Source organism: Muntiacus reevesi, chromosome 3 (assembly GCF_963930625.1).
Source record: "Muntiacus reevesi chromosome 3, mMunRee1.1, whole genome shotgun sequence".
NCBI lineage: Eukaryota > Metazoa > Chordata > Mammalia > Artiodactyla > Cervidae > Muntiacus > Muntiacus reevesi.
Window position 1 is genome coordinate 34,481,074 of NC_089251.1, and position 27,372 is coordinate 34,508,445.

General features: G+C 37.1%; 1 protein-coding gene across 2 annotated transcripts in view; it reads left to right on the forward strand.

The window, feature by feature from the left end:
• The window catches only part of CLIP4 (CAP-Gly domain containing linker protein family member 4), a 61,064-nt gene that overhangs the window by 23,433 nt on the left and 10,259 nt on the right, over positions 1-27,372 (forward strand). For both annotated transcript variants that reach the window (XM_065928934.1, XM_065928935.1), the window contains 6 exons: positions 3,790-3,930; positions 9,890-9,979; positions 10,990-11,133; positions 14,752-14,886; positions 18,330-18,453; positions 23,081-23,145. In XM_065928934.1, coding sequence (XP_065785006.1) covers positions 3,790-3,930; positions 9,890-9,979; positions 10,990-11,133; positions 14,752-14,886; positions 18,330-18,453; positions 23,081-23,145 — 699 coding nt within the window. The remainder of the gene's footprint in view (positions 1-3,789; positions 3,931-9,889; positions 9,980-10,989; positions 11,134-14,751; positions 14,887-18,329; positions 18,454-23,080; positions 23,146-27,372) is intronic.

Consider the following 27,372-nt stretch of genomic DNA (forward strand, 5'->3'; position numbering starts at 1 on the left):
TACTTCTTTAGTTGTTATCTTCTGATGTTCATTTCATATTTTGACTAATATATTTATAGGAATCTTTCCAATTTTAGACATCTATTGACTTCATACTATGAAGAGAAAGATTTGATATTCTTACTATTCTTTTTTTTAAAAAAAATAATTTTTTTTATTCTTACTATTCTAAGTCAGTTTTTTTTTTTTTTTTTTTGGTTGACTTCTTTGTTTTGGTGAATCACATCCTTCAGTAGTTTTTTCATAGAGGACTCACAGGAAGTAAATTTTTTGAGAGTTTCCATTCCAGAAATATTTATTTCTACCCTCACACTTCATATGATAACTTAGTGGGATCAGGAATAGGTTGAAATTCACATTCTGTCAGTATTTGGAAGGTGATACACTATTGTCTAATGCAATTTGGCAAATGTTTTCTGTTAAGGGCCAGGTAGTAAATAATTTTAGGTTTTATGGGTCATATTTTAGGTGTTAAGCTGGGTTAAAACTCAACATTCAAAAAACTTAAATCATGGCATCCAGTCCCATCACTTCATGGCAAATAGATGGGGAAACAGTGACAGACTTTATTTTCTTGGGCTCCAAAATCACTGCAGATGGTGACTGCAGCCATGAAATTAAAAGATGCTTGCTCCTTGAAAGAAAAGCTGTGATCAACCTAGACAGCATATTAAAAAACAGAGACATTAATTATTTTGCCAACAAAGGTCAGTATAGTCAAAGCTATGGTTTTTCCAGTGCTCATGTAAGGATGTGAGAGTTGGACTATAAAGAAAACTGGTTTTTCCAGTACTCATGTATGGATGTGAGAGTTGGACTATAAAGAAAACTGAGCACCGAAGAATTGGTTCTTTTGAACTGTGGTGTTGGAGAAGACTCTTGAGAGTCCCTTGGACTGTAAGGAGATCCAACCAGTCCATCCTAAAGGAGATCAGTCCTGAATATTCACTGGAAGGACTGATGTTGAAGCTGAAGCTCCAATACTTTGGCCAACAGATATGAAGAACTGACTCATTTGAAAAGCCCCTGATGCTGGGAAAGATTGAGGGTAGGAGGAGAAGGGGACGAGAGAGGATGAGATGGTTGGATGGCATCACTGACTCAATGGACATGAGTTTGAGCAAGCTCCAGGAGTTGGTGATGGACAGGGAGGCCTGGTGTGCTGCAGTCCTTGGGGCCACAAAGAGTTTGACACAACTGATCTGAACTGAACTGATGGGCCATATGGTCTCTTGTTGCAACTCTTCAGCTCTCCTATTGTAGTGAATAAGCAGGCGTAAACAATATGTAAACAAATGGGTGTGGCTGTGTTCCAACAGAGCATTACGAAGTAGGCGGCAGGGAGGACCTGGTTCTTGGGCAGTGCTTTGCCAGCTCTTATCTTGAGATTCCATGTTGCTATTTACAAGTTTCAGAGTCTTTCTTCTGCTTTTTCCTTTTCCCTATTTTTGGAAACTTCTTTGGAAGCTTTAGTGTTTTTTCTCTCTTTTTTTAATTTTATTTTTTCTTTAGTGTTTATATTTTTATTTCTTATTAAAATTGTAGTGGAGTTTTAGGAGGAATTGTGGGTAAACAAAATGGGTTATGTTTACCTAGAAATTCATTACTCTTCTGTTTTAAAATAATTCTTCCTTAGATGTTTATTTTTAGTTAAGCCTTATAATTATATGTCAGGATCTGAGGAGAATCCCATCACTGTTTTGATTAGCATGAGATTCTAAACAGGAAGGTTAGCACGTATATGGTGCACACTTTGGACTTTGTATCCAATCATTGCTTTAAATTTAGTTTTTCTTCTCTCAAATGATTTAGTTAATTAAAAAAAGCAAAGAGGATGAGAACTATATAGTTCATTCATTGAACAATGTTATTGTGACTTTAGAGACACACACAAATTTGAAAAATAATTCATAGTCTGCACTCATAAATATGTTTTGGTTTTTGATTTTTTTTCAGTCCTTCCTGTATCCACACATATAACTTCTCACAGATAAAATCATAATGCAGTCAAACTTACAGGTCAATTTTTGTTTTCTTGAGTTTGCTTTTCATATTTTTCTATATTTCTATGTAATCTTTATTCTAGTTGTTAATGGTGATATAATAGTTCATAAATATAGTTGATTCATTCCTTCTATTGCCAAATAATTGTTTTCTCTTACTTATAATATTGCAATGTTGGCATATTCAGGTAGACCGTCTTTTCCTCCAGTTTGGATTATTTTCTTATAATTTCCAAAAGTGTGATTGGGTCATAGTAGAAAACTAGAAATTGCTTTGATTCTTGAAATCTATCTTCTCCTTATAATATACAAGTGTAACCCTGTTCACACCTCTTAAATATAAGTTTTTCCTTATAGTTAGTATCATAAAATAAATTAGGGCAGAATTCTTGTCTTCCAGTAAGATTTTACAAATGTACATCCCACAGTATAAAATAATTTATTTATTCAAACCCTTGACTTGAGAATGTATTTGTATTTGGCAAGGAAAATAATTTAGAGAAAAGAATAGAAGGTCAAAGAAAAATCTGATAGTCGGGAGACAGAAGAGAAAAAACATTGTGGAGAAGTCAAAGGATCTGGGAAGATCAGAAGGAAGTACTGTAGAATCCAAGGGAGGAAAGAATGTCAAGATTAGCAGAAAAGCAGTATAGTCTGCACTTGTTAGCTATAAATAGAGCACTCACTTTTTGTTGTCCTTAAAAACCTATTTTAAAACAAGTTGTTTTAATGTATTACATTTTGGTCATAATGTGTCTTTGTTAGTTTAGGTGTAAACACTGAATGGAAATGTATAGTACACATATTATGACTTTATTTTTTCTTCTTAAATGTCTTAGCCAAATAATCTTGGTATTTGCAGTTCATATTCACTGTTTCTAATGTCTGTCTGTTTATATATACTGGAATTTTATGCCCAGATAAAGTTCTTTTTTAATGGAATTTTATACTCTTAGCTGCAGCAGAGAAGCTGCCTCTCTCTGTATTGTTTCTGATTTTCAGATGTTGAGGGATAAGCCTTTGGGGAAGATTATATTTTGTATTCAAAAGTATTTTACATCCCTACTATGTGTCAGGCACTATAATTAGGTACATTGGGGGAATGCAGAGATGAGTAATCTCGAATTTTATCTTTAAAGTCTGGAAAGGAGATAAAACATGGACATAAAAAATTATAATATGGGAAAAAATATGTCCTAAGGAGTTATAGATAAAGTGACATGGAAGAATAGTTTTTATACTATATAGCAGGGGTCCCCAACCTCCAGGATCTAATGCCTACTGATGTGAGGTGGAGCTGATATAATAAATACAGAAATAAAGTGCACAGTAAATGTAATGTGCTTGAATCATTCTGAAACCATCCCTCCCATCCCAGTCCATGGGAAAATTATCTTCCACAAAACTGATCCCTAGTGCCAAAGAGGTTGGGGACCACTGCTTATGTAGTACATTATTATTTGCTGGTATTTAGAAATAATTATAATGTATAAAAGTATAATTATTACTTCTACTCATTCCTCTTTTTCCTTAGTTTCACATAGTGCCTGATTATGCTATGTGCTTCTTGAATTACTGTGTATGTTGTTAGTCTTGACAACTAGATTGTAGCCTCTCTGAGGGCAAATACTGATTCTTGCTTTTTTTCTCTCTCTGTCACTACAAGGACACCTAGTAGACACTCAAAAAGAATTTAAAGATTTTTTTGCTACTGAATGGTTGTACTTGTCCCTTTATTTGAAATGCTTTCAATTGTTTAATATTAAAATTCTGCCTTCTCTCTTAGGTATTTTTGCACCTCTTTCAAAGATAAGTAAAGCAAAAGATCGAAGGAAGAATATAGCACACACTCCTTCTACAAAAGCTGGACCTCTCATCAGGTCCCAGAAAATTGATGTAGCTCATGTAACTTCAAAAGTAAATACTGGTAGGTCAAACCGGAATGTTAGATATCTTGTTTTAATTTTAATCCATGGGATACCTTATATTGCGTCAGACTTTTTGTTTAGCTACCTGTGAAACCTGAATTTATTGCCTGCAAAGTACTTGGTTTATGATTTTAATTCCTAACAAGAGTATTTCAGATATGTTCCTTCCTTTCCCCCCCATCTATCTCCATACTTTTATCTAATCTCAAAGCTAGACTTTATACCTCTGATAAATATTTATGCAACACAACTAGCTTTATGCTTCTCACCTATTCAAGAATTTTAGTGATTTTTAAAGAATTTTTTTTTATGTGGACCATTTTTTAAAAAGTCTTTATTGAATTTGTTACAGTATTGCTACTGTTTTATGTTTTGGGTTTTTGGCTTGGAGGTATGAGTGATCTTAGCTCCTTGACCAAGGAAGGGAAAGTCCTAACCACTGGACCACCAGGGAGTCCCTACTGAGTTTTTTCTTTTTAATCAGAGGAAGTCATGACTCTTGAAACTGGCTGTCAGAGACCTTTCGCTGATGCAGGGTCTTACTGTTTTGCAGTTGAGCTGTGGTTGATCATGTCTCACTGTCTTTTGTATATATTGTTCTCACTCTTCCCTTCATACTTGTCCCAAGCTGTTTCTCTGCAATGTTTGACTTCTCCCTGAGGTCCGTGTCTTTGTGTACCTGCTTACTCACATCCTGTTTCTCCGTGAGGACCCTCTGATGACCCAGGTCTCTTTGATCTCTTCATTCTTATTCACACTACCCAGTTGTTATTTGTTACCTTGGGTTTTGTCCTCTGATTGCCTTATCCATGCAGATCTTTTATTCTGTTGGCAAAATCTTAAACTTTAAATGGATTGTGAAAGTATTTTGTACTTTCATATTCACTGTGGCTTCCCTGGTGACTCAGATGGCCTGCAATGTGGGAGACCCAGATTCAATCCCTGGATTGTGAAGATCCCCTGGAGAAGGAAATGGCAACCCACTCCAGTACTCTTGCCTGGAAAATCCCATGGATGGAGGGAGGAGCCTGGTAGTCTACAGTCCATGGGTTAGCAAAGAGTTGGACATGACTGAGCAACTTCACTTTCACTTTTCATTCACTGTGGCACATAGCACAAAATAGGTGCTTAATACATACTTGCTAACCCATCAATAGCTGAAGCAGGAGGGCTCTCTAGCATGAATAAAGGAGTGTGTCCAGGAATTGGGTTGCCCTTGATACTCTGTTCCATTGACTTATTTGAATATTCCCATGTCAGTACTGCATTTCATGATTACCATAGGTTGTTTTTTTTTTTCTTTTAAATCTTGATTTCCATTAGAGGAAAGCCTCCTCTCTTTTCTTGAACAGTGTCTTACCTGTTTGGCCTTTTTAATAGATCAAACTTCCATATAAACTTTAGAATAAGCTGTTCAGTTCAGTTCAGTCACTCAGTTGTGTCTGACTCTCTGCGACCCCCATGGACTGTAGCACACCAGGCCTCCCTGTCCATCACCAACTCCTGGAGTTTACTCAAACTCATACCCATTGAGTCAGTGATGGCATCCAACAATCTCATCCTCTGTCGTCCCCTTCTCCTCCCACCTTCAATCTTTCTCAGCATCAGGGTCTTTTCAAATGAGTCAGTTCTTTGCATCAGATGGCCAAAGTATTGGAGTTTCAGCTTCAACATCAGTCCTTCCAATGAACACTCAGGACTGATCTCCTTTAGGATGGACTGGTTGGATCTCCTTGCAGTCCAAGGGTCTCTCAAAAGTCTTCTCCAACACCACAGTTCAAAAGCATCAATTCTTAGATGCTCAGCTTTTCTTATAGTCAAACTGTCACATCCATACATGACTACTGAATAAACCATAGCCTTGACTAGATGGACCTTTGTTGGCAAAGTAATGTCTCTACTTTTTAATATGCTGTCTAGGTTGATCATAGCTTTTCTTCCAAGGAGTAAGCGTCTTTTAATTTCATTGCTGCAGTCACCACATGCAGTGATTTTGGAACCCAAATAATAAAGTAGCACTGTTTCGACTATTTCCCCTGTTTCCCCATCTATTTGCCATGAAGTGATGGGACCGGATGCCTTGATCTTAGTTTTCTGAATGTTGAACTTGAAGCCAACTTTTTCACTCTCCTCTTTCACTTTTATCAATAGGCTTTTTAGTTCTTCTTCACTTTCTGCCATAAGGGTGGTGTCATCTGCATATCTGAGGTTATTGATATTTCTCCCGGCAATTTTAATTCCAGCATGTGCTTCATCCAGCCCAGTGTTTCTCATGATGTACTCTGCATAGACGTTAAATAAGCAGTGTGACAATATACAGCCTTGACATACTCCTTTTCCTATTTGGAACCAGTCTGTTGTTCCATGTCCAGTTCTAACTGTTGCTTCCTGACCTGCTTATAGGTTTCTCAAGAGGCAGGTCAGGTGGTCTGGTATTCCCATCTCTTTCAGAATTTTCCACAGTTTGTTGTGATCTACATAGTCAAAGGCTTTGGCATAGTCAATAAAGCAGAAATAGATGTTTTTTCTGGAACTCTCTTGCTTAACAGAATAAGTTGTTAAGTTTCTTTAAAGAAAAATCTGTTGGGGGAGGGGTGGGGCGCTGGGAAAAAGGGAATTAAGAGGCACAAAGTTGTAGTTAAAAAATAAGTCACGGGGATGTAGTGCGTAGCATAAGGACAATGATGCTGTTATAACTCTCTGGTGACAGATGGTAACTAGACTTCTTGTGGCAACTGATTCATAATGTCATATATACAAGTGTTGTACACCTGAAGCTAATATATTATTTAGGTAGCTTTACTTCAGTTGAAAAAATAAAAAAGAAAAATAAATAAATAAGATGATAAATGTATCCCCAGGGCAAGAGAATATTAGTTTGCAACTACAGACTAGAATTATATCTCAAAAAAGTGCTTGTCCCAAAATCAAGAGTTATTTTGCTCAACAGAAAATTACCTTCTAGGCAAATGAATTAACAAATTATGTTAATGCTATTTTTAGTGTCAAAAAATAAAAAATTATCTGTTGAAATTTTAATTGGTATTGCATTTAAGCCCAAAATCAATTTGAGAAATGACATTTATGATATTTAGTCTTTTAATTATAAGCTTGGGATATCACTTTATTTAATTGGATCCTTAAAAAATATCTCAGTAAAATTTTATGATTTTCTGTATATTTTGCACTTGTTTTGTTAGGTCTATTCTTAGGTACTCTGTACTTTTTGATGCTCTGTAAATGGTATCCTTTTAACATGAAGTGCAGAAGTACACAGCAGGTATGGAGGGAAATCTTGAAGAGGAGCCCTCTATTTCTGGTCTGAGGAGCAGGAAAAGGAATCTCCGACTAGACAAAGTGGAGGAAATCCCTGTTTTCCTTTTCAATTGCTTTTTAAAAAATCTCTTTGGTTCTTTCACACACTAATCCCTAAGAAGTCCTGTATGTTGTAGTAGCAGCAGGGGATGGCCAGGCACCTAAAACCCCCAAGGGAGGGAACCCTTGTTTTTGGCCAGAGAAACTGTGGTCTTGCGAACGTGGATGGAGTCCCCGTTAGTTTTTCTTCTTTTTTCTCACTGCTTGGCTCTCAAGAGATTGCATGACAGAGCAGAGCAATGAAAACCTCGGATTCTATCCAGAATATCAGGAGGAGGGTGCTTCTGGAGACCATGTGAGGAGGGAGCTCAAGAAAGTGCTCTCAGATTGGGGACACTTACTGCCAAGCTGTGTGTACATGCTTCTGACCACAGGCTTTGGTCTGCATAGACCTCCACCCAGATCTCAGGCTGACTGCTGGGTGGCACAACACGCAAGTCAGATCTCAAAGAGGCTTTGGGAACCAAACTGACATTGGAACCACAGTCACAGAAGGTGGATAGGAATTTCCAGCCTGAACCTAACTGCCTGCTGACTGTCCAGTGCCTGCAAAAACAGAGCAGAACAAAACAATCCACATTCTCCACTGAATTTTAAACACGACCCAGAGTCCTATAGAATAATGTTTATAGTGTACAGGATACAATGAAAAGTTGTTCTAAATATGAAAAACCGGGAAAATCTCAACAGCTTTGAAGGGAAAAGGCAATCAAAGATGCCAACCCTGAGATGATACAATTATCAGGTAAATATTTCAAAGAACATATTATAACCCTCTAAGAATTAAGGGTGAACCCTCTTGAGACAAATAGAAGATTTCAGCAGAGACATGAAGATATAAGGAAGAACCAAATAATGCTCACACACACACATGAGCACACACAGGAACACAAGTAGCACTGAGCTTGGTGGATTGTAGCAATGTCAGTATCCTGGTTGTGATTTTATGCTATAGTTTTGTAAAATGTCACCTTTGGGGGAAACTGGGCAAAGTGTGTGAGACATCGTCCAATATTGTTTTTTCACAACTGCATGTGAATCTCCAGTTATCTCTAACAATTCAAATAAAAGGAAAGACCCAAATGGCTCTTTTAGGACTGACAAATACAACTGAAAATAAGAAATTTACTCTGTGGGTTGCCTTCACAAAGCCCAACCCGTCCATCCAGGGTCTGCAGTTGTAGTTCTGGCCCTCACTCCCGGCCTCTGCTTCCTGTCTCTCCTCCTTTTGGTTCCTCTTAGACTTTGCTGTCTGGTTGATGTTATCCACCTGTGAGTGGTCACTCCAGCCCTCCTTTCCACAGCCCATCAGAGGCTTGTTCCTCACTGAAGAGCGCCGACCCTGTCACCCTCTAAGATTGTAATGTGACCCATCCATCGGGTTTACTTCTCCTGTGTCCCCCCAAAGTCCACTTCATTCCAGCCAATCCACTCAATCTTCTCTGACCCTGTCTTTCTTTAAGTTTATTTTCTCTTTGTATATCCATTATGCCTACCCTAGTTCTTTCTGACCATACCTCCAGTATTCTCTACAAGAAATCCGACCTATCTCTCAAGACGCATATTGGAATGTGATGTTCTTGATGAGGTGTTAACTCATCTTTACAGCAATGATTATTGTCTCCTCCCTCAATGCTAGGGTTTGTATCAAACATGTCCTTGCATTTTGAGTATTCATGTCTTTCTGCCATGCCAAATTGAAAAGGTCTTTCTTTAGGACTGAGACTATGGCTTGCTCTGTTTGTGATGCTCAGAGTGCCAAGCTCAGTTCTCCACCCAAAATTCTTTGTGAGCAAGTAGAATTGAAATGAGTTCTAGATGGAATTCAAAACTGGATGTCATTCATTAGGTTTCTTATTTAAATGGTTTGGTTCTGTAGAATTAAAACAGAAGTCTTAATAAAGTAGATTATTATTCATGACCTTGTTCTTTTTTAAACTGCTTTTTTTTTTTTTTTTGTGGGAATTGAGTGCAGTGAGAGTCAGGTAGTCATTTTCAGAATACCAGTGACAGAGAGTACAGGGATTCTTAATATCTGACTTCCACTTAAATGAAAAGTTTCTGTAATGGTTTGCAAAAAAATTTCTTTTTTTTTTTTTTACCACAAATCCACTATCTGAATAGGCAGTCTGCCCCGATGAATTTGCCTGCACACACCAATGCAATCATGAGTTGTGTGCAGATCTTAGTAAGTGTGCAACTGTCATAGGCATGTTAAGTTTTTTTTACCTGCTAGCATTGTGCAAGCACCGAGTAGTGTACTAAGTATCAGATGGTTAGATAGCTGTGTTTTAAATGCTTTATATTACATAGAATTCCTAAGTGGATTTTAAATAAGTTTAAAAGATAGTTTAGTGATATTTGGGGAAATTGATTGGGATTTTCAGATGGGCTAGGAATACATTCTTTTCTTTCCCCTTAATAAAATACTGGCCCCTGATGTCTATGAATTTATTATCCAGTGTGTTCTCAGAAGTAGAGAAGATTTCAGTGAGGATTGTCTGTACTTTTAAAAGCGAATCCATATTTATGTTTAACATTAAAATTCTTTCTTGCTGAATGTGTTTTGTTTCTGTGTTCTAGGATTAATGACATCAAAAAAAGATAGTGCTTCAGAATCAACACTCTCATTGCCTCCTGGTGAAGAGTTGAAAACTGGAGCAGAGAAAGATGGTAATATAATTTATAACTTCTTAAAGTTTAATGTACTGATGGAACTTTAAAACAATATAGTGATGTAGCTTATATGAGGCTAAATTTTAAAGTTTGTAAGAGAAGACTTGGTATAGTAAAAATTTATACTTGAAAATCCCCTAAACAGCTCATAATAAAGTGCACACACACACATATGTATTTTTTGTATAAATTCCTGTGTTGTGATTCTTACATACATGTAGTGAATTACAGGACTAGATGCAGAGAATAAAGTGAAATTACATAGTGTAGATGGCTTGATAGAATTATTTAGAGTTACCTTTACAATTTACACTTGAAAACTGCTGAGAGTAGATGTTAAGCATTGTCACCACTCACACACACAAAAAATGAACTATGTGAGGTGATGGATGTGAATGTGTTATCTTGATCTTGTTAATCATTCCACTATGTCTTTTAACCATAATATTGTACACTTTATATACAATTATATTTGTCAATTATTACTCAATAAACTTGAAATAGATAAAAAATTAAGTTGTCTTTAGCTGTCAAATCACTGGGTGAATAGAGCATGAATAGAACATTCAAAAGTATTCCTTCTTGCCTTCAGGTTAACTCAGAACATTTTAATATTAAACTTTTGTTACCTTAAAAATACATTAGTTGTGTTTTTTATATAACTAAGTTGTGATTCTACTAATTCATCTAAAGTGAGAGGTGAGAGACAATGGTGGTTAGAATAGGTAATTGGTCTAAATTGATTACACGACAACACTTTTCTATATAAGATGTCATCATATGGTGTGGATCCTTTGGATCCTTAAAATTGCTTGGGCTCTAAAATCTTGTGTGTATTAACTACAATGTATTTTGATGAAATCAGGCATTTAATTCAACACTAAGATAATCTACAATGGAAGAAACTGAATGGAGAGTTTCAGAGGATTTACCGGGAAAAGCATCTAATTGGTTCACTGCTTGTTTTCCACCCTTTGACGTATTCCTTTCCTTTACCGTTGTTTTAGTTCCCCTGATTGGATCCATCAGCAGCTCCTCTTCTATATCTTCTTTGGAGCACAAACAGAGCCTCTCCAAGAACCTGAATGCACGTGGCAATAACAAGAAGACAATGAGCAAAAGCCCTTCTCTCTCATCTAGAGCCAGTGCTGGTATCTATGGCTTTTTCAACCAGGCTTTCTTGGTGTTTTTTATCTTGGTTTGTTTGTAAGTAGATTTGCTCTTTTTAAATGTGTAGAAGGAACCCTTTACTTCAGTCAGATTGAACTACTTGCCCCTTTCCTGTCTGTCTCCCAGCCCTCACCCCTTTCCTCTCTCAGCACATTCTGGATCTCTCTGTCTTTCTCCTCATGCTCCTGCCATTTTTCCTTGTCTGGATTTACTTCTTCTCTTTGTTGTCTAAGGACTCCAGCCTCTGTAAGGTTCCTGTTAGAACTTTATGACAGATCCTCAGATACTTGGAAACTGTATGATCTCTTCTCTTTCTTTACTTATCTCTTTTCTAATCTAAATCTAATATTAATAATTAACATGTCAGTATGCATTATTTTTTCATATCTATTAAAGGCATTTTGCATATCTTATTTCACTTAATTCTCAAAATGAATGAAATATCATGACCACCTTTACTTTATGAATGAGGAAACTGAGGCTTAGGGAGGTCAGGTATTTGTGCATGATGGCAGTTTCTAAGTGCACACCTGGGCTTCACCCACAGGTCTGTCTGATGCTTCTCTGCTATTGTTAAACTCAAGTACCTTCAGCTCTTCCTTGTGCTGTAGGGTCCTTAGGACCCTCCCGGCTAGCTGGTAGACAGCTGAAGCTCTGCCTCTTAGTACAAGTCCAGCCTGAGTCTGCTCATGCAGTTTTGGTGACCGCACTGTATCATTGGCTCAAATAGAGCCAAAAGCTAAGTTTCTTCATTTTATGGCTTGACGTAGGACTTTACATTTATTTTCATTTAATTTAATGGTAGAATTTTTATCCCTCTGAGTTTTGTTTTTTACATCTTGCTTGTAGATTTTCACATACTTTAGAGTTATCTTCTTTTTAAAAAAGCATGCTTTCTCTATTTTTAAAGTCATTGTTTAAAACTGTGTAGGAGAGGTTGACAATGATAACCTGTTTAGCTCGCTATGAAGCCTGCATGATCCCATTCAATCCACATTTCTTCAGTTATGTGTAAGGATATAGAAAACACTTTTTCTTGTTGGAATCGACACGTGAATACTGATTGCAGTTCACTTATTTGCCTATGGGCTTCCCTGATAGCTCAACTGGTAAAGAATTTGCCTGCTATGCGGGAGACCTGGTTCAATCCCTGGGTTGGGAAAATCCCCTGGAGAAGGGAAAGGCTATCCACTCCAGTGTTCTGATGAGGAGAAGTCCATGTACTGTATGGAATTGGGGTTGCAAAGAGTCGGACACTACTGAGTGACTTTCACTTTCTTTTACTTTATTTGCCTACATAGAAAGGAAATCAGGTCATTTTAGCATAACTTGTTTTTAATAAGTTTCATAGTAATTACTGGATCCTTTTTCTAATACTTTTAATACTTGTGCTGAATCAGTATTTTTTGAATCAGTATTTTATCATGAAAAATGTTCAGGACAGGATTTTCTTAAAGATACTTTATTGTATGGGGGAAAAAAACAAAAAAAATCCTTGATAGTAACACTGATGTAATAAATGTAAAAGTTCTCCGAAAGTGAAAAACCTGGAAATTTTGCTTAAATATCTATTTTCTGAATAGATTCCCCTTCCCCTGAAACCAGTTTCTCATTAATGCTGAGAGGAACTGAGGTGAGACAATGCAGTGATGTAGCAATCCTGTTTGTCCTCATTTTAATTGCATTTTAAGGCCTTCTTCATTTGGAATTTAGGCCTTTGACAGTGACTTGATTTTAAAATTTATGTATGGGTATGGAATTGTCTTTTTTACCCTTTATATAAAGTAGTTCTAGTGTGCCTTCTTATTTAATATTTTTTTCTTTTTATAAATTTGAGGGGCTTATAAGTTTAAATAATAGAGATGAAGAGAATTATCATTTAGAGTAAGAAAGAGGTCCTTTTAAAAAGGGAGGGAATTGAAACATGTATATTATCAATTGTGAAACAGATCGCCAGTTCAGGTTTGATACATGAGACAAGTGCTCAGGGATGGTGCACTAGGATGACTCAGAGGGATGGGATGGGTAGGGAGGTGGGAGTGGGGTTCAGGATGGGGAACACATGTAAATCCATGGCTGATTCATATCAATGTATGACAAAAACCACTATAATATTGTAAAGTAATTAGCCTTCAACTAATATAAATAAATGAAAAAAAAATAAAATAAAAAGGGAGGGAGAGAATGGGTCACATGTGAGAGAAAGTCCATATTCCAAACCCAGAAATATTTCCTTAAATTTTTCTCTAGATTGAGTGATTTGTATTTGGGGAGGTGTGGACTGCAGAGAGTGGACATTATTGAAAGTTAAGGACAAAATATTAAAGAGGAGCAGAAAGAAGGGGTTGGGGGATGGGGAGGTTGGGGAAGAAGTCTGTGAACTCAGCCCCACTGTGTCCCACATTGAACTCATTGTCTCGATCCATTGTCTGCAGACAGAAACCTGAGGGTTTCTGGTCACAGGGTCTGGGTTTTAAGGCAGGTGTGCCACCTACTCGCTGTGAACACCGTGTCTTCATTAATTCCCGAGTTTGTATCTTGTCTATGATTATAATTCTCATGATAAGCACTTTGTAAACTGTGAAGTGCTTCAGAAATGTTAGTTATTTTGAGGGCCTAGGACTTTTTAGACCTTCCTTCTTCCTAGACCTTCCTTCTTCCCAGGTTTATGTTCTTCGGTTGTTGCCATGTTTTTAGTTTCTCCCTGTTCACAGCCTGACTTTCCCTGTATCCAGTACCCTCACGGAGGGTTCCCCAGCCCTTCTCAGATGACAGCCATTCCAGTCTGTTTTTTGAACTGCTGGGAGAAGCCTCAGAGGTCCACCTGTCCTCTGTTATAATTGAGCAGCTTTCTAGACAGTGTTGCTGTAGAACGTCTGATGTTCAGGAGTGGGCACTTCAGGGTTTAGGTTTGAATCAAGGTCTGAGGCGAGGTGGTGTGTGCTTTTGTTTCTAATAAGGAAATCAGTTTGGGAGTCATTGGAACGTTATAGCTGTTCCACTTTTAAATTACATTTGTGTATGTATCATTTACACCAAGTCCCACTGAACTACTATGATTCTACCATTTTACTAGAATAGAGATTGGTGGACTACAGCCCATGGACCAAATCCAACCTACCACCTGCTTTTGTAAATAAAGTTTTGCTGGAACACATTGTGCTCATTTTGTCTCTGTGTGCTTTTGAGCTACAACAGCGAAGTTGAACAGCTGTGACAGGGTAGCATGGCTTGCAAAGCCTGAAGTGTTTACTATATAGCCCTTTACACAAAGGGTGTGCTGACCTCTGTTCTTGTAGAGCGTGCTCCCAGGAAGTCAGGATAAAGTTGATGCTTCACTAGGTGTCATGTATAGATTCCCAGAGCAATGGTCGTCTCAGGAAACCCTTCAAATTTCATTCGAGTAGCTTTCCTTCACATGTGAGAAACACAACTATAGATGCAGTGTATAAGGAAGAAAGCAGCATATATTGAAACCTCCAACTAACTAGACTGGTTAGAATACATAGTAATTTTTTGGCTAATGTGGTTTTTGAGTGTCCCTTTGTTTTTTCTCTCTCTTCCTGTCCCACCCCCTTCCCCAACCAATCCCCACACAGGTTTGAATTCCTCAGCAGCATCTGTGGCAAATAGCGGACGCTGCGAAGGAGACCTCCGAATTGGAGACAGGGTGTTGGTGGCAGGCCAGAGAATTGGTACCATTAAGTTCTTTGGGACAACAAACTTTGCTCCAGGTAACTCACCTGTATAGTCGTTGCTTAACTTGAATTCTTTAGAACACAAAAGGTTTAAGAATTTACATGTAAATAAAATGTAGAATTCTTGATTAATAGTTCTTATGGATGGTCGCTCTGTCACAGGAAATGCAGTGTTGATTGAGATGCAGACTGTTTTCATGCAGGTTGATTATTTCTTATGAATTTTTCCTGCCAATTGTGTTTTACATTGTCTAAAGTTAAAATCAGTTGTTACTGTCCAGTTTCACTCTCACTGATTGCCAAGTGTGCTAAATAACAGAGAAAACATTTCAGGATTAGATTTGTGCTAATTACATTCCTTAAAATGAGTGGATAATGAGTTCATTGCATATAGCTTTTAACAGAATGGCTTAGAGAGAAAAGCAAACAAAGAGGTTCAAAGGGAGATGAAAAAGGTTTTGTGCACTCTGGGACCTTAAAGATGCATGTTTGTGTATTTATATATTCGTTCCAATCTAAACTTAATACTGCATTTCCAAATGTGAAGATAATCTTTCTTTTGTATTTTTGGTGATTGTAATTTCAAGTAGAAGCCAGTTGAATAAAACATTTGTATTTTTAAATAGCAATATGCTGCGTTGACACATGGTGGCATTGCAGGATTTTTTAGGAAAAGATTACTGAGAACACTGATTTTTTTTAAAAAAAGTGTGTAGTCTTCTGTCAGGAACTCTGAAAGATCTGAGATTTTACCTTATTTGCAAGATGGATGACCACGGTTCCATCGATGGTGGCAGAAGATGATAGCCTCCTGGGTCAGAGACAGAGAACCTCAGTGCTCTCATCAATAGTGGTAGCTAGAGTGGCAACATTTTCTTCTGTTTGTTTCCTGGGCCCCAGTTCCCAGAGAATAAGATAGGGAGGAGGGCCAGGCGACCCCTGTACACCCAGTAGTACAGGAGAGGAGCCCCAAGCTTAAGGAATCTGAACCTTTATAGAGACGGTAAGTATACCTGTCCTCTTGCCAGAGGAGACTGTCTCCATCTCCCAAGGCTGTCTTCTCTACAAACATCTGTGAACACATGGTCAGCACCTCTCTCCATAAGACATGGACAGAGAATGGTCTCCTAGCACATTCTCGTTTCATTAGTACAATTTATAATTGCAGTCCAGTTACTAATTGATTGGGGATGGGCTGTATGTTTTATAATTCATGTTTCTCGAAATAGTAGTAGCAACTGAGGTAGTAATCGAGATTAGTTAGAAAGTTCTTAATATGGTTCTCAAATAAAAACTTAGAAATGCCAAAGGTAGTTTATTTTTCCACCATCATCATGTCTTCTCAGTTTCCTTTCTCTGGTTTTACTAAACAAGGCTTGAATGGTTTGATTCATTTGGATACAGTTGTTTTTAGGTTGACTTTTAAGTTTTGAACTCCTAGTAAAGAGCATTTAGGGCTTCCCAGGTGGTGCAATGATAAATAATCCATCTGCCAGTGCAGGAGATGCAAAAGACAGGGGTTAGATCCCTGGGTCGGGAAGATTCCCTGAAGTAGGAAATGGTAACCCACTCCATTATTCTGGCCTGGAAAATTTCATGGGTGGAAGAGCCTGGCGGGCTACAGTTTTCCATGGGGTTGCAAAAAGTTGGACATGACTGAGTGACTGAGTACACATAGAACACTTAGAAATTTGAAAATTAAAATCAGATATTGAACATGAGTTTGAGCAAACTCTGGGAGATACTGAAGGACAGAGAAGCCTGGTGTGCTGCAGTCCATGAGGTGGCAAAGAATTGGACATGACTTAGCGACTGAACAACAAATAAACAGTATAAAAATTGGAGATTTTTTTGTTAAAGTCCTTCTGCCCTTTCAGAAAGTAGTAGGATATATTTCTTGCGGCGTCAAAATGTAGATCAGTCAGTTCTATAGAACAGTGGTAATATCTGGCCTTTTTATAGATTGTGAGACTTAGACCTGACAGAGGGCATGGTTAGCCATCAGTGCTACCTCTGAAAGAAAGGTGCTGGTTACGTGGGGTGATGTCCATCCCTCACCACCGCCAGACACTGTGTAGTCACTCTTGTTAACACTTGCTGTAATGCCTTCCTGCTGTGTGCTGTATACTTTCAAGAGGTATATGGCAAACATGTAGCAGCGATATGGTGTATTAAAATGGGAAAATGTACAATTTATATAGGAAAGCATCAAAGGCAGGAGGACATAAAACTTGGAAAATTGTAACTATGGCACTCAGAAATAGCAATGGCAGCCAGAATAACCTGGTTTAATGACATTCAGAAATGCAGTGCCCAGCATTAATATGGCCAAGCAGTAGGTCTGTTTACATCTCTTTGTACCTGTGCAGAGTAGGTTGTTTCAGTATAAAAGACTACCACATGCCTTACACACTAGTCTTTGCAATTCAAACTCTGATATTGGGAATCGACTCAAGTGTCATCATTTTGAATATAAGAGGAAAAAAAAGTTAAGAACTTCTGGGTTGTCATTTTAGAGGTTATATAATTGACTCTCTGCATTATTAATCTGAACGAAACAATATTCCATATTTTGTCATTTGTAGTAAATTTCTCAATATCCATATCTTCATTTGATACTGATTCTGAGAGACCAAATACTATCACTATTGTATTGCCCTTTTAAATAAGAAATGAGTGGACTGTCGGGTACATTTAACTAATTTGGAGGTACCTTCATCCAGAGCCATTACTCTAGGAGTCTATGTCCTTTTATTTAATATTTGCCACACTAAAAGCAACCTCACTGTTTTAATTTTATGCTCTCTGGAAAAGGAAATCCCATTACTCTCCTCAGAGTGCCCTTTTAAATACTTGAAAGCCTTTTAGAAAATTCTTCCTATTATCTAACCTAAATCTTTTAGGTTAAAAATGATTTTTTTCCCCCATCTTGGGTGGGGAAAAAATGAAAGAAAAAGAAGAATCACCATGAAGTCTAGTCATTTTCCATATTATTTTTGTCCCTCTTTAATTATTTAAGAACTGTTTGTGGTATTCTCATGTTGGGAGAGTAAAATGAAAAGATTGCATGTTCATTTTATGTCTTATGCATCTCAATACTATGCTACATTGCTCCCATCTCAAACAGATTATATTACCAAGTTAAGGACAGTTTCTTATTATAGCTTTTAGATATATTTTGGTCAAACACTACTTGCATAATAGCTAATCCTTGCCAAATTTGTGTTTATGCATTTTGTCTTTCTCCCTTAATGTATAGCTCTGCAATTATGCTTGTGAAATGTTTTTCCGGTTCATTTCTGAAACTTTCAAATTTTGTTTTATAATTTTATTGTTTGAAGGCTTAATGATGACAATGATCTTCCATCACTTTGGTCATGTGTGAGAATGTTAAACCATCTAGACCGTGGGTTTGTGTAATAACATAACAGTTTTGGATAAAGTACAGATGCTTTTAAAATCCAGTATTCTTGTTCTAGGATATTGGTACGGGATAGAGCTTGAGAAACCCCATGGCAAGAATGATGGTTCAGTTGGAGGTGTGCAGTATTTTAGTTGTTCCCCAAGATATGGAATATTTGCTCCCCCATCCAGGGTTCAAAGGTGAGAAAAAAATGAAATTTACATTATTAACAAGAACTTTTTGTAATGCGCAGCGAGTTAGAGTCACTAATTCTGTATGAAAGATGTGCACTAACTACAGACCATGTCTTCTTTCAAGGGGTTAACCAGCCACCTTCTTCAGAGGGTAGGCTCATGGAAAGCTAAATTTGCTTTGCTGAGGATTTGCAATTTTAAAAACCTCCTTTATTCCTCATTTGCAAACCCTATGAGTATGTGTAGGCTATTAGGAGTGGTGTTTGCTGCTCAGAACAGTGAGAGCAGCAAGCTTAATCTGTCATGCAAACAAAAGTGAAAATGCTCTCTGATTGCTTCAGTCACATCCTAACTACATTAAATTTCCTGCCAGCAGGCACCCCATTCATTCTCCTACAAACCTAATGGAAGCAAAATGGCTTTTTCCTCTGATTTCTTTGGTTTTTCAAAAATAGATAGGCAGTACATCTTTTGGGGGGAAGTGAAGCCTCAAGTATTTATATATAATATACCTCCTCTGTGTTTCTTCCGAAGATAGTACACTTTTGCTCCAGCTCACTCTGGGTTTTAAAAAATAAGTTGAGCAGAAACAAGTCCTTATGAAATTCTAGGTACACTGTGTGAAATGGCTTAATATGCTGAAAGAAGTTGGCCTGATATCTTTAAATAGGCAGTAACACGTATGGTGCAATCACATTCGTGAGAATAGACCTGCCATCTCAACCTGGGAGTCCCGTCTCATCCCCTTCCAACTGGACTGTGTGACTGCCTCCTGGCAAATTTAGTAGTTTTCATATCCATTTTCTTTGTCATTTTTTAAATGAATAGTTACATATAATTTTTGTATTCTTTTCCTTCTTCTATGATGTACTTGATATAATCCTTTTCTTGTTATTTATGATTTTATAACATTTAACTTGTAATGCTTTGCAGTTATAAGTTAACTGCAAAGTACTTGACAAAGTACCTTCAATTAAATGTTTTGTTTGATTTTAATAAGTATTTAGCCAGGTAAACTAGAAAAGAATAACTGCCAATGGTCTCTGACTTACAGTGGTTCAGTTTACAATTTTTAGACTTTATGATGGTGCAAAAGTGGTAAGAATTCAGTAGAAACTGTACTTCAGATTTTGAGTTTTGATCTTTCCATGGGCTAGCCGTATGCAGTATGATACAGTGTCATGAGGCTGGGCAGGGCAGCACCTGCAGCTCCCAATCAGTCCTGTGATCATGAAGGTGGCTGACCCAGGCACCTATGACCTTTCTGTATCCACACAACCATTCTGTTTCTCACTTTAAGTACAGTATTCAATAACTTAAACAAGACATTCAACACTTGATTGTAAAGTAGGCTTGGTGTTAGATGGTTTTGCCAAACTGTAGACTCATGACAGTGTTCCGAGCACGTTTAAGATTGACAAGGCTAGGCGATGATGTCCAGCAGGTTAGGTGTATCAAATGCATTTTCAACTCAAGATGGGTTCGTTGGGACATAACTCCATTGTAAGTTGAAGAGGATCTCTACAAACATTTACTGATCATTTAATGAGTGGTGGGCTCTGTACCGTGTACTTCATCAATTTCCCCCAGACCCATGAGATATAAGGTATTATGATTATTCCTATTTTGCAGGCAAAGAAAATTTCATGAGATACAGTAACTGCTAAAGTCATGTAGCTGGTGTAGGGGATGAACAACTTGTCCCGTACCATCTTACGTTCACTAACTGGAGGGGACGGAGTCTGTGACTTAAACTGACAACAGATAAACAGAAGAAAAGGCATAGCATTTATTAAATGTTAACTTTACATGCATGGGGGCATCACAGAAAGTGGTGAATGCCCAAAGGAATGGTGACATTGGAGAATTTATAGACCATCTTAATGGGGGGAGGGGCGGGGGAGAAAGGCCGCTTATGGGAGAGCAGATGATGTTAGGGAAGATCAATGGGCCTTTAGGAAAGTGGATGGGGATGTGATAGTCTGTGACAGTGTCTGTATGGGTGTGGTGTTGACTCCCCATCTCCTCTCCTGTGATGTAAGTCAATCTTCCATGCTTGATGAAATTCTGGGGAGGGGATTTATGACAATTGAGTTCTTCTTTGGGGAGATCTGTTTTAGGCAGATAAGGGGAGTTCAGAGAAAGCCTCTTTTTGCATTTGTTTATTCTTGAATTTCTTTAGCTCAAAATAATCCCTTGTGCTAGAGCAGCCGGTTTGGGGTAAGGTATTTTGATCTCCCATACTAGTTAATAATGGTGGAGCTGGATTCAGTCCAGGTTTGTTACTTTGCTTTTTCCTAAGCCCTTGCTTTTAGATAGTTTGCAGGGGGCTTTTGGTAGTTATTTTATAAATAAAGAAAAAGAGGCAGTAACTGGTGGCACTTAGATGTGCTGCACTATTTTAAGTGCTTTATATGTATTGTTTACTCTTCTATAGTGATCCTGTGTGTCGGGTACCATAATTATCCCTATTTCACAAGTGGGAAAGTAAGGCACAGAGAGCTTAAGTGAGGTGTACAATTGTGCCCAGGGCCCAAGTGAAGATTTGAGCCCAGAGAGTCTAGTATAAGAATGTATGCTCTTAACCATTATCCTATTATAGTTAAAAGAGGCTCAGTGACTTTCTTCAGGACCTATATCTTATAAGTGATTGATTTGGGAATAAAATTCATACTGAGTCACCAGTTAGTCTTCTGGATTCTCATATTACTTTGAACAAATCTTCATTAGCACATTGCTACAGTCTCTTAGAAGTTTGATTTGTCTCCTAGTCATGAGGACTGGGCTTCTCTGTTCCATATTTGCTACCCAAGGAATACAGTTTGGCATATTGTGCACACAGTAAATATTGATGAACTTTCGTTCAGTGCCTTTTATGCTATAACAGCTTTCTTCTCTGTTACATTGTGAAGCCACTTTCTCTCTCCAAGTTTTTATCTTCTTTTTCTTGCTTTGTTTATGGAACACACATTTTTTGCTTTCTTTTTTGGGGGCATCTATTTGATCTTCTTTAAGGTGATTCATTTAAAAGCAGTCCCCTCATCTTTAGACGAAGCACGGCTCTCTCTAAATGAACTGCTGTCTCCAACCAGCTGTCTTCCTGTCATCTTCTGATTGTCTCATTCATCATCATCAAATACTATTAAGTGTCTTTTAGCACTTTGTGCTGTGCTCGGCATTCTATAAGCAAATAAAACAGACATGATGCCTGATTTTGAGGAGTTTCTAATTTAAACCAGCTTGGGAGCTCTTTAACAATCACACTGATCTTCATGAAGGGACTCCTGAGAACAGTTGTTAATCACATAGTGACCAATCACAACCTCACCTTGCATCACTCTCCTCCCCAGACTGTTGTTGGCCTTTTTTTTTTTCTTTAAGAAAAAAAAAAACATTTCTATTAAAAAAATGTGCTCCTGTCCCAGAATCTTTGCACATATTACTTCTTTTGCTTGGATGGCTTTCTACTATCACTCAACTATCGTCTAACTAATTTCCTTTTCTTCTATCAACATATATAAAAGCCAGTATTTCTTTAGAGAAATTCTGAGACTCAGTGACTAGATCTAATCTCTCTCTTTTTTGCTCAAGTGGTTTTTATCAGCATAGTATTAATTTTCTTATTCTTAGTTCATACCATTAGGTACTTCTTACTAATGAACTGATCACTTTTAGAATTAAGTTCTCAACCCTCCATCACAACTAAATTCAAGTATCTCTCTGCTTCATCAAGTCATATTCTTTGCATTCATTAGTCTCTCATTGATTGCTCTATGTTATGTATCATGTAAAGATGATGCATGTGGATTGCAAGATGAAGTTACAATTAATGCAAGAGTTGCAGGATTTTTTTATGGTAACAAAGTGTGCTGGAACAAGTGATGGATAGAATGAAGACTTTTCTGGTTTAGGTCAGTAAACAGTTGAAAGAAAATGAGACTGTTATAGGATTGGCTTTTTAAAAACAATGAATGATTTGAATATCAAAAAAGTAGACCTATAAAGAATGTGTCCTTTATGATTGTGCTTAGAGTCAAATATAACATAAAAGATGTTGGTTTTATAAGAAAAATCACATATATACACAGCCTCAGCTGATGTCTTTTTTCAATATAAAAATGTAATGGTTTTATAATTATAACCTAACATTTGTTATATTTAACGTAAAATAAATTTTCACCTTTTTTAGTTCCATCTTTGAAAATGAAGCTCCAAGAAAACAAAGTTGGGCCCCTATTTGAAATGAATTCACTTGAAGTTGACTTTGTCTGTACTTGCTATCCTTATATAACTTGCTATCCTTATATAACAAGGACTTCTTCTGTTTGATTAGTGCCTGTCTCTGGTGCTAAATTGAAACTCATTTCTGACTTATTAATAAATACTCAGTAAATGCTTGTCCAGTGAGTAAAATAAGAAGTGAGCTTTGAATACATGTATATGTATGACTGAGTCCCTTTGCCATTCACCTGAGACTATCACAGCATTGTCAGTTGACTATACCTCAATACACATCAAAAAGTTAAAAAAAAAAAGATATAGCCATTGTTGTGAAACCCTCAGTTAAGCGCCAGTCTTAAATATGAAGACCAGCTGCTTCTAATTAGGTTTGCAATCCTTCTTTTATTCACAGAGTAACAGATTCCCTGGATACTCTTTCAGAAATTTCTTCAAATAAACAGAATCATTCTTATCCTGGTAAGATTATGATTTTGTGTTCCTAATAATTATTTCTTTTCTTTTCCTTTATTGAACTTTTAAAAATTGTAAAGTGTATATGTATACAGAAGAATATATGAAATACATTTGTATAGTTATGTAATCATAAAGCAATATCTATTACCCATCCCATGGCCAAAGATGATTACCTGTATGTCCTGAGTATTGCCCAGTCTCATCTGCCTCCCTTTTTCATATGCCCTGTCTCCAGGTTATGTATCTTGCATTGTATGTTAATGTTTCCTTGATTGTTTTAAATGTCTATGCATCATATATAGATGTCAGTAAATAATGTATGTTTAGTTTTGATTGTTGTTTACTGTGTTGTGTAGTGGTGATGGTAGTTTAATTGCTAAGTCATGTCTGACTCTTTGCGACCCCATGGACTATAGCCTGCCAGCCTCCTCTGTTCATGGGATTCTCCAAGCAAGAATCCTGGAGTGTGTTGCCATTCCCTTCTCCAGGGGATCTTTCTGACCCAGGGGTCGAACCCAGGTCTCCCACATTGCAGGCAGATTCTTTACCATCTGAGCCATCTGGGAAGTCATGCTATGTAATGTTCCATTAAAATATATTGTGCTTGTTTGCTAAGTCACTTCAGTCATGTCTGACTCATTGTGACCCTATGGACTATAGTCTGCCAGACTTCTCTGTCCATGCGGCAAGAATACTGGAGTGGGTTGCCATGCCTTCCTCCAGGGGATTGTCCCAACCCAGGGATCAAACCCACGTCTCTTATGTCTCCTGCATTGGTAGGCAGGTTCTTTACCACTAGCACCATCTGAGAAGCCCTAAAATACATTATTCATTCTATATTTGAGTTATATCTCATTTTTTACTATTCAGAAGCTATGCCATTGTACACATTTACAAAAGTTCCTCTAGGATTTCCAGGCATGGGATATCCATATTTTCAGCCTTCCTAGTGTGTCAGACTGTCCACATGGGAATGGATGAGCGTCTTTGCCACTCCTCACCTCAGCAACAGTAGTCCCGCTTGATTTAGAAGTCTTTCCCCATCTGAAGGATGTAAATGGCATCTCCCTGTGGTTTCAATTTGTGGTTTTCAGATTACAAATGAAGTTGAGCCCACTTCCATGTTTAAGGACCACATACATTGCCTTTTTTATGACATACCTGTTCAGGTCTTCTGCTCATTATTTTTTTGGGGGGAGTTGGTTTGTTTTTATCTTTTTAATTTGTAGGTTTCTTTATATATTTTGAGCACTAATATTTTGTCCATTTTGTTTGTTGCAAATATCTTTCCCCTTTTTTTGACTTGTCTTTTGTCCCCTTTCCCTCCCTTTTTTGATGTCTTTCGATGAGCAGAAGCTTTCAATTTTTAATTAGTCAAAATAGCAAAGTTATGTTTTTACTTATTTTGTGACTTGGCTTTTCATTGTCTTAATAGTGTCTGTCTTAGAGCAGAAGTTTTTAATTCTAATGAAGTCCAAGTTATCAATTTTTCTTTCATGACTTGTGCTTTTGGTTTTGTATTGAAAATGTCTTCACCAAACCCAAGGTTACCCTAATTTTCTCCTATGTTATCTTCTAGTTTCATAGTTTTGTGTCTTACATGTATATCTATGACTCATTGAATTAATTTTTGTGAAAGGTGTAAGTCTATGTCTAGATTCTTTTTTTTTTTGGATGCAAATGTTGGTTGGTCCAGCATATTTGTTGAAAAGACTATCTTTTCTCTGTTGAATTGCCTTTGCTCTTTTGTCAAAGAGCAGTTTACCATGTTTGTGTGAGTCTATTTCTGGGCCCTCTATTCTATTCTGTTGATCTGTTTGTCTTTTTCTTTGCTAATACCACATTATCTTGATTACTGTAGCTTTACAGAAATTCTTCCATTTGTAGTAATAGACTTTGATCATCTTCCTCAATTTAGAGTTGGTTATTCTGGGCTTTTTGCCTTTCTGTGTAAACACTGCAACTGGTTTGTCGATGGCTACAAAATAATTTGCTGGTATTTTCATTGGGATTGCACTGAATGTATAGATGAAATTGTGAAGAACTGATGGCTTAACAGTATCGAATTTTCCTACCCATGAACATGGAATACCTGTTCATTTATTTAGATCTTTGATTTCTTTCATCAGTTTTATGGTTTTCCTAATACAGATTTTATATGCATTTTACTAGATTTATACCCACACGGTTCTTCCATTTTGGTGTTAATGTCAGTGGTATTGCTTTATAGTAATCCTTTTTACCTTGTATCAGCCTTCTTGTGGTTAAGTATTTGCCTAAAAACTTTTTTTCTAACCATTGCCTTAATCTTTCTATGTCCTCATGTTTTTGGAATATCTTCTAAATAGAATATAACTGGATTTTACTTAAAAAAAAAAAGACAATCTTTGTCTCTTAATCTGAGAGTTTTACTTATTTGCATTCATTATATAACTAATATATTTGGGTTTATTTATGTTATTTAATTTTCTTAATATTTCAACTTTTTTGTACTTAAATGTTTTTCTCTCTTGACTTCATTCTGTTTATATTCCTACCCTCTATTTTTCTCATTTTGTTTTCTACTTGTATAAAAGTTATGCTCTATAAATATGCTTCCTAGTAATTACTGTAGGTACTTTGACATACATACTTAACAAAGCCTGAAGTCAATTATTATGTTTACTCTTTTCCAAATAATAGAAAATCCTTAGAAATTGAGTTATTCTGTTTCAATTTTATTTTCCTCACAAATTTCACATTATTATACTAGTTTTTATATGATTGATATTTATTTAATTTGCTTATACATATTTACTAATATCTTTAGTCATAAATCCTCTGAATTTCCTCTTGAGATCATTTTAACTCATTTGTATTCTTAAAAATTTCTTTAAGAAAAGGTCTATTGGTAGCAAATGCTCTGTCTTTAACTGTCTTCCCTAATGATAATTTTACCAGGTAAAAGTAAAGATTGATGGAATTTTTAGCTTGAAAGCTGTTTTCTCCCTGCACACTGACATTATCATTCTTCTGTTTTCTGTCTTCTGTCAGTGTTTTGAGGAGTCAGCTATGAGTCTCTCTAATCTGTACCATTGTAGGTGGTTTCAGTTCAGTTCAGTCGTTCAGTCATGTCCAACTCTTTGTGACCCCATGGACTGCAGCACGCCAGGCTTCCCTGTGCATCACCACCTCCTGGAGCTTGCTCAAACTTATGTCCACTTAGTCGGTGATGACATCCAACCATGTCATCCTCTGTTGTCCTCTTCTCCTCCTGTCTTCAATCTTTCCCAGCATCAGGGTCTTTTCCAGTGAGTCAGGTCTTCGCATCAGGTGGCCAAAGTATTGGAGCTTCAGCTTCAGCATCAGTCCTTCCAGTGAATATTCAGGACTGATCTCCTTTAGGATGGACTGGTTGGATCTCCTTGCAATCCAAGGGACTCTCAAGAGTCTTCTCCAACACCACAGTTCAAAAGAACCAATTCTTTGGTGCTCAGCTTTCTTTATAGTCCAACTCTCACATCCATACATGACTACTGGAAAAACCATAGCTTTGACTATACTGACCTTTGTTGGCAAAGTAATGTCTCTTCTTTTTAATATGCTGTCAAGGTTGATCATAGCTTTTCTTCCAAGGAGCATCGTCTTTTAATTTCATGACTGCAGTCACCATCTGCAGTGATTTTGGAGCCCAAGAAAATAAAGTCTGTCTATGTTTCTGTTGTTTCCCCATCTATTTGCCATGAAGTGATGGTAGGTGGTTTATCTTCGCTTTCTGACTGCTTTTTAAGACCCTTTCTGTTTGCTTTGTCTTGTACAGTTTTACTCTGATTGTGCCTAGGTGGAGATTTCCCTTTGTTTATTCTGTTTGGCATCTTGGGTCCTCCTGAATCTGGGAATTAGTATCTTTGATTTACTGTGTAAAATTCTCCTTCATATTCTGAAAATATTTCTTTCTTCATGTTCTTTATTATCTCCTTCTGAAACTCTGATGAGTAGGATAGTGTAGTTCTTCACTTTCCCATGCCTAGCTTATAGTTCTCAGAACTTTCTCTCTCTTGACTGCATTCTGGATATTTTCAGAGTTACCTTTCTGTTTCTTTCTTCTGCTATATTTATACTACTGCCTAATTCAGCCACAAAGGTTTTTAATTAGAAACTTTTCATTTGTTTTCTTTTTGTAAGTCTGTGTGGTTATTACTTATTGTCACACTCTTTTCCTATATTTTCAAGATTTTTCTTTTATGTTAT